Source organism: Amblyomma mixtum, chromosome 3 (assembly GCF_055824585.1).
Source record: "Amblyomma mixtum isolate Tamu chromosome 3, ASM5582458v1, whole genome shotgun sequence".
Lineage (NCBI taxonomy): Eukaryota > Metazoa > Arthropoda > Arachnida > Ixodida > Ixodidae > Amblyomma > Amblyomma mixtum.
In genome coordinates this window covers 397,423,235-397,430,525 of record NC_143014.1, presented here as the reverse complement: position 1 = coordinate 397,430,525, position 7,291 = coordinate 397,423,235, and the positions used below count along the sequence as shown (strand labels likewise).

The 7,291-nt window shown below is 51.0% G+C and overlaps 1 protein-coding gene across 1 annotated transcript in view; it reads left to right on the top strand.

The window, feature by feature from the left end:
- Positions 1–466: 466 nt before the first annotated feature.
- LOC149357285 (frequenin-1-like) overlaps positions 467–7,291 on the top strand; it is a 410,602-nt gene continuing 403,777 nt past the window's right edge. The window contains exon 1 of the mRNA XM_089584489.1: positions 467–1,323. Within this exon, the coding sequence (XP_089440615.1) occupies positions 1,230–1,323 (94 nt within the window). The 5' untranslated portion in view covers positions 467–1,229. The remainder of the gene's footprint in view (positions 1,324–7,291) is intronic.

Here is a 7,291-nt window from a genome sequence, read left to right as displayed (position 1 = left end):
GGATTAGTGTCGGTAATAATAATTAATCAAGCTCTTTTTCGTAATCACCAAATTCAACAAGTAGCGTCCCAAGTTTGCAGGCGACTCTGCAACGTATTTGACGGCACAGATAACAAGTAATGTGAAGTACTCCTTGCTACAATCAGTGTTTCCTCCGTTGACACTGGTCTAAAGCTTGCAGGAATCAGTACGTACCTATATGAGCGTCAGTGAATAAAAATTCGACACCCTGCACGCGACCATGATTCTACGAAGGAGCAATAGAGGGCGCTGGCAATCCAGAGAGCGAAGGGGAAAAATGGGGAGTTAAGAGGGGCGTAAAAGGGAGGGAAGAAAGTCGGGATCGGCGCGTGGTTGCCCTTGGCAACGGGACAGTACCGCTTCCCCCTTCTCTCCGCCTTTTCACCCTTCCCCTGCGCTTTTCCCCAAGTGCTGCTCCGGACCTGAGGTCAGACTGGGCCGTAGCTCTGCGCTGGCGTGCACGGCGCTCGAACTTACGACGCAGCTCCCCCGAGCGCTTCCCCGCAGGACCTGGTCGCTCCGCGCCCGCAACACCGGACGCGCACGCGGACGGCGGGAAGTCGTTTTCTGCGCCGGCCAGCCAGGAGCGTTGCGCATAAAGTTGTTGCGCCTATCTCGCCTTGCGCTTGAACGCGCTGTGCACGCAAGCGGCAGCGAGAATCTGTGGCAAGCTGGGTGTCTGGAAGGCTCAAGAACTTTCCTATGAGCTCGAACATCTAGAAACAAGAAGCCTGTGATCCACCGTAGAGCTTGCGTGAAACCGCATTCGAATTTGAATAGAAAACGAGCACTGAGCTGCGCGATAATTGTGCTGCTACGCGAAGCAGTGCTGCTTGTCTTGGGCATCTTCGGGACATCCCTGCCAGCGGTGAAGGAGGCGCACCGCTCTCTGGTTGCTGGTGATTGTAGGACAGAACGAACGAAGTGCTCAACTGCAAGATTCTGTTCAACGGACTAGTCTTTGTTTGGCGCGTAGTTGAGCGTTCAGACAAGCTCTACGTTTAGGAGACGCACACTGGCCTTCTGAGAAGCTTAAGCCAAGCGAAGTGAGTCACGACTGGCGGAGACACGCCGTGGTCGCCAAGCCAATTTGCGCCGCCACTGCTGTACCGGTGCCTGTGTGGAAGAAGAGGCGGCGAAGCCCGATGGTGGGAAGGCCGGAGGACCGGCTCACAGCGACCCCCGTCTGATGCCGACGCCATAGTGCCATGGAACACGGCCGCCACCTCTTCGGAATCATGGGCAAACGGGCCAGCAAGCTCACCAAGGACGAGATCAAGGAACTCGAGGAGTCCACCTATTGTGAGTACTTGTTTCGACCCATCCAGTGCTTACCCGCCGTCGCTTCTTAACTTTCTCACAGCAAAAATGTCCATTTCGACGGGGCACCCCACTTCGTACCAGTTGACATCAATGCTGGACTGCTTTGTAGACTCTTGTCTTCAAAATCGCGCTAAGCGAGCGCTTCTCTATCTAAGGACCTGTTAACTAAGAAGATTCCAGTAATGTAGACAGAAGGGCTTCGAAAGAGGGTCCTAATCGCTCGTCACACTGATTTATTGGTTTGTGCAGTCTGCATTACAAACTTTGGCGCAAAAGCAGTGGCACCCTGGCATCATCACCTCAACCGCTCTCAGTGCTTACTTCGATGCGCTCAGTCTACCAATCGACAAGCACTAAAATGATCACTTTTGCGAACGGCAGTGCAGCTCGCTTAAAATCAGTTGTACTTTTCGACGTTTGCCAAGTATTGTTAATGCGCATGTTCCGCCTCTCCCCCTTTTTTCCCTTAACTGTGCTTAACGCAGCCTACAGGAAACGCGCAAATCACTTTGTGGCCTCCAGTTGCAATATCTCTGCTGCTCTTTGCATCTCTGCGAAATCATTCATCTGCGTTGCCTGTGTCGCTTGTTTTTGTGACTGGGTGTTTGTGGACGCAACTCAGTAGTGCGTGCACAAGCATGTCAGTGCCGTGGCGTCGTCATATACAGCAGGGAACCTGACTGGTACTGCGCGTGTCTGCCATTTTTTTTTCTTTTATGAGTAGCACTTGACTGCTTACTCAATATTATCCATAAAAATACAGGACTAAGCTGATATGGCCTTTAAGCCATTGCTTTTTTTAAAACGTAGTACGATCAAACGTGTGTTCCTCGTGAATGCATCTGAAAACTCCGCATTAAGAAAAAATGTCACCAATAGAAAGAGAGCTTGAAATTCTCGAGTATTGCTAACGGAGTCGCGGTTTTGCGTGCTTCAAATGGGCAGCTACAAATGGCATCAATGAACCAAATTCATCGAAAAGTCATGTTTGTAGCGTAGAATATCTCGCTATTTAACAGGGACCTGCTGGCTGTACATATTAACGAAAGTGCCAGAGCCCGAACGACAAAGACGAGTCTGTCTCTTTCTCACGTCTTTTGTCGTTCGCGCTTTAAGACTGCAAATCTCTCCCGATACTTGTACGTTAATGCATACAGCATGCGCATGCGAAATTAAATAAAGTAACATGTCTACGGCCACAGAAGACTTTCACCAAGTAGTTGTCATTAGTCTCTTGTTGTGCGTGTCTCCCTAGCAAACGTATTTTGTTGCGCTGAACTTGGCAGCCGAGAAGATGTCACCGGCTAGACCAAGAACGAGTTTTACTTGAAATTTACTCTTCCGCGCCCGGATGCACTGCACCCTGTTCCTCGGGCTGTCGCCTGGGGCGAGCGTCTTGTGACTCCGCTGTGTAAGCAGAGCAGGAGCGGTGCCCACCCAGCGTCTGCTTCCGGACGAACACTGCGGGGTAAATAACTTCCTGTCTAGCGGGCTGCATGCCACTTGCTTTCTGTTTCGTCCCAACTGGGTCGTCGTCCGTCCAGCACTGGATAATTTGTCTTTTGCTGATGCCTTCATCACAAGCCTCATTTAAGCAACTAAATACAAGCGTCTGCCAAAGGTTAAAGTGCAGAATCTAAGGCGCAAGATGCGCGGTGAGTCTCAAAAAGAGGATGCGTCCAGAACATACAGAACAGAGCCAGTCGTGGCGCTCATTGTAGTCCAATTACATGGGTTAGAGCACAGAAAACGAATATTCATGTGTTGGCGGCAGTAATTTCGGAAGCTGAAGAAACATGCGCTGCGAAAGCACTCATATGGCAATTTTTGTGGTAGCTAGAAAGCAAACGGAGCTGTAGCGTAGCTGTCGCATGTTTATTAGAAAATGTACCGAGTTCCCATACACAGCTACCTTTCTGAACCAGTGCAGAAATATATCACCTTGCTGTCTGTATCTCACAGAAAGGTCTCTCGAGCCAGGAACAGGGAGATCGGCATCGCCAGTGAAAGCTATCAGAAATATCTGAACAGTAATGGGCCGTTCGCATAGCGCACTTTCGCAAAGCGAAACGAGAGTCCGAGCTACAGCTCTCCTGTGCGTATGAGCTGTTTGTTTCTGGTAGCGGTACTGTTATTGCCTGACCTACTCGGAGATCGCAGAGGCTTTCCCGAAGGGCTATGGTACAGTACATCTCCTCAGTAAGTGTTGTCTCCCGAGTGACAACTTGTCCCTTTGGCGCAAAGAAGATGGTGCTAAAGCTCTCCACACGGGGCGCAGGAGGTTTGCTCCTTTACTTAAACGTGCACCCATGCTGGCCTTCCTGGCCACAAGGGTTTAACGGCAGCGGGACGAGCGCATATCGATTCTTATCGCACGTATCTCTAGCATTGCCACCTCAGTGTTTTTACCGTTCTTCTGCAAGGTAGCGAGCGAAACGGCTACGAAATCTAAAAAGGAGTGCTTAGGGTTTTTAAATATTTTTTTCACTTTCTCCTGCCAATTTTTTTTTCTATTCTGTGGTCTGCGCTATGTTGATTTCTATACTGAGATACAGTTTAGAATTAGCTGTTGCAAATGTAAAAGCGGGACCTGATGAAGCCCGTTTTCATCCTTTTTCGAATACCTTCGGCGGGGTTTCCGCCATTTTATTGGCAAAAAGCCTGGCTTTGGGCCGGATATGCAAGAGCAGATAAAATAGATGGCTTTTCTATGACGGAATCTGTAGAGTATTTTCAGGCGGTGATCAAAAGTTTGCCGCCATGAAAACTGAGCTTCAGTCCTGCGACAAGAGGTGACGCGTAATCCAACTCCGCGCCATGTGGCCTGGCTGATTCATGTTCACAGCCGATTCACGTGTGATTTGCGAGCGCACATTAATTCGCGCTACACAACGCCCAACAGGTACAGCTTTTGTCGAAAGAAAGCAGGCCAAGGGGTTTGCTTTGGAGCCATATATTGGAGTTCTCGCAGCATTCCTGGTGCAGCATGCTAACCTTGAGAGGGGTGAAGGCGACAGTTGTTCTTAATTTCAGGATAGTTGGAATGCTGGCGAAGCACAGCGAGACACACAGCTTGGCTCATAAGCCATTCCCCTTGGGCTTTATATTTCACAAAAGCTGAAACCGGCGCTAAGCACTAAGAACTGCTGTTGCCAGCAGCAGCTTCTGTCAGGCAAAACTTGCCGAGAGTAAAGAAAATATCTCCGATCTTTAGGTGAAAAACATCAAAGCGGCCCATATCCGCTGTGCATGAAGAATCTTAAGGTTCTTTTTCTACGCACCTAATGCAGAAAGCGAGAGGTTAACAAGCAAGACGATGTAGGCGCGCTGGAACCAAATTGCTGCTTCAGTTGTGCCAGCCGAGCGTGGTTTCTCAAGTTTTCTTACGAAAAGGAAGTCACATCAGTTAGTAGTGCGCTCACAGCTCTCACTGACACGTGGAAATTATTTAGGGAGAAAAATATTCTGGACTGATAATCTGATGGATTCAACCCTGCTTCGCTTAAACTTGTGCAATAAAGGTGCATGGATGACAAGCGGTGAGGAGGGCCATGATCAGGTGGCCCAACTAAGCCTTTAAACGCCTACTAATTTTGCATACTGTATGACCCACAAATCGTCAAGACATTTAATTTTGAAGCTGTTGTGTCCCCTTATTGCTTTTGTGTGTGTGCGCCCCCTCCTAACGACCACTCGCATTCCCCTCCTAACGACAGTTCGCATCCTCCTCCTAACGACCACTCAATCCTCCTCCTAACGACCGCTTGCCCCTCGTCGCACGCTGTCACCAGATGCCCCCCCACGGTGCGCCCCCGCACCCTCCTCCTGTTCTGGGAAGCCACTCCCTCCCGTGGACGCTTCTCAGCTCCCTCCTTTCTTCGGGCGGCCAGTTCGGCTCCTGCCTCGGTCGACGCTGGTCGCACCCTCTTCAGCTTTAAATAAACGAAGTCTAAAAGTACCGTGTGCGTCTTTCGCTGCATTCAACACAGCGACCGGACACGACAGTGGCGACGAGAAAGTGGATTCGACCCGCGCTACGCAACGCTATTGACAAGCCATGGCTACGCGAGGGTTTCCCAATCAGATACCAGAGTTCAACGGCTCATCGTGGTCATCGTGGGTTGGACGCCTTCAGTTCTACTTTGAAGCTAACAACATCACAGACCCAGCCTTGAAGAGGGCCAACCTGCTGACGCTGTGCGGGGAGCAGACCTACGATACTGTCTGCCCCCTTATTCAGCCAAGCACACCAGCGGCAGTGTCTTACGACGACATCGTAAAAGCGCTGCAAAAGCACTACGACCCAAGGCCATCCGAGGTCTACAGCCGGGCTCGCTTCCAACGACGAGATCAACTGGGAGGAGAAACTGTGAGCGCCTACGTAGCCGCGCTCAAGAAGCTCGCTGCCGACTGCAATTTTGGAACGCTGTCGACAACAGCTACCGGGCAGGAGGGAGACGCAGCTTCTTCTGCTAACACCACCATGCTTCCCTTGGACGTGATGTTACGCGACAGATTTGTGTGCGGACTGAGTGACGAGTCACTGCAGCAGCGCCTGTTCGCTGAGAAGGACCTCACATTCAGCAAAGCTTACGACATCGCCGTTCGAGCGGAGAGCGCCGGTCACCAGCAGAGAGGGATTCGCCGGAACACCGAGCCGGTACACCAGACAAGCAACCAGGTGCGCAAGCCTTCTGTTGTTGTAAAATCGGTCAAAAAGACACAACGCTGCTGGCTGTGTGACGACCAACACAACCCCCAGGGATGTCGATTCCAGTCAGCCACGTGTAATTTTTGCCACAAGCGAGGGCATATCGAAAGAGCATGCATTACGAAACGGAGACTTGCCAAGATAAAGTCACCTTCCCAGCCTAATCACAGCGTCAACGCCTCAGAGAATACGCCGCTATCTGATCTCCATGGAACAACATCAGCAACACCATCTGTGTTGTACGACCTGAACACCATGAATCTCGGCACGCGACCGAAGATTTTTACAGAAGTAAGCGTACATCACCAGCTGATTAAGTTCGAGGTGGACTCCGGCGCAGCCTGTACTCTGATCAGTGAGGACACGTTCCGAACTTCATGGCCATCTGACGCACCCGCCCTGCAACAAGACGACACGCACCTGCGAACGTGGTCAGGACAGAATCTGCCACTATTGGGCTCTGCCAACGTGCAGGTTAACTACAACGGCCAGACCCATACGCTACCTCTGCTTGTTGTGAAGGGCACAGGATCAAGCCTTCTAGGGAGAAACTGGTTTTCTCCACTAGGCGTGATGATATGCAGTAAACATCAAAACGCCGATGCGCTAAGCCGTCTGCCACTAGACGCAACTGTTGACGAACCATTTCCACCAGGAGACGTTCTGATGTTCGAAGCACTGCCAGAACCTCCGCTTACAGCAGGCACAGTTGCAGCATCTACGCAGAAGTGCGCAGCTCTCCGGCTAGTTTACACAGCTGTTCAACAAGGCAACGTGCATAAACTCAAAGGGGACAACTTCGACGCTTACCGCAGGCGAGCTACAGAGTTGAGCACCCATCGCGGCTGCATCATATTTGGGTCCCGAGTTGTGATTCCGAGAGAACTACGCGCACAAGCTATGTCTCTCATCCACGCCGGACATCGGGGCATCGTTGCAATGAAAAAGTGTGCCAGAAGCTACATGTGGTGGCCTGGCATTGACAACGACATCGAAACAGTGGTGCGAGAATGCAAGCCTTGCCAGAGCAGCCGGAGCGCCCCGCCGAAAGCTCCTGTCCCAGAATGGGAAAAGCCAGACACACCATGGCACACACTGCACATTGATTTTGCAGGACCAATTGAGGGCTGCACTTTCCTTGTGGTCGTAGATGCCTACACAAAGTGGCTTGAGATAAGGCAAATGGGACAGACGACTTCGGCAGCAGTCATTGACAACCTCCGATCACTATTTGCA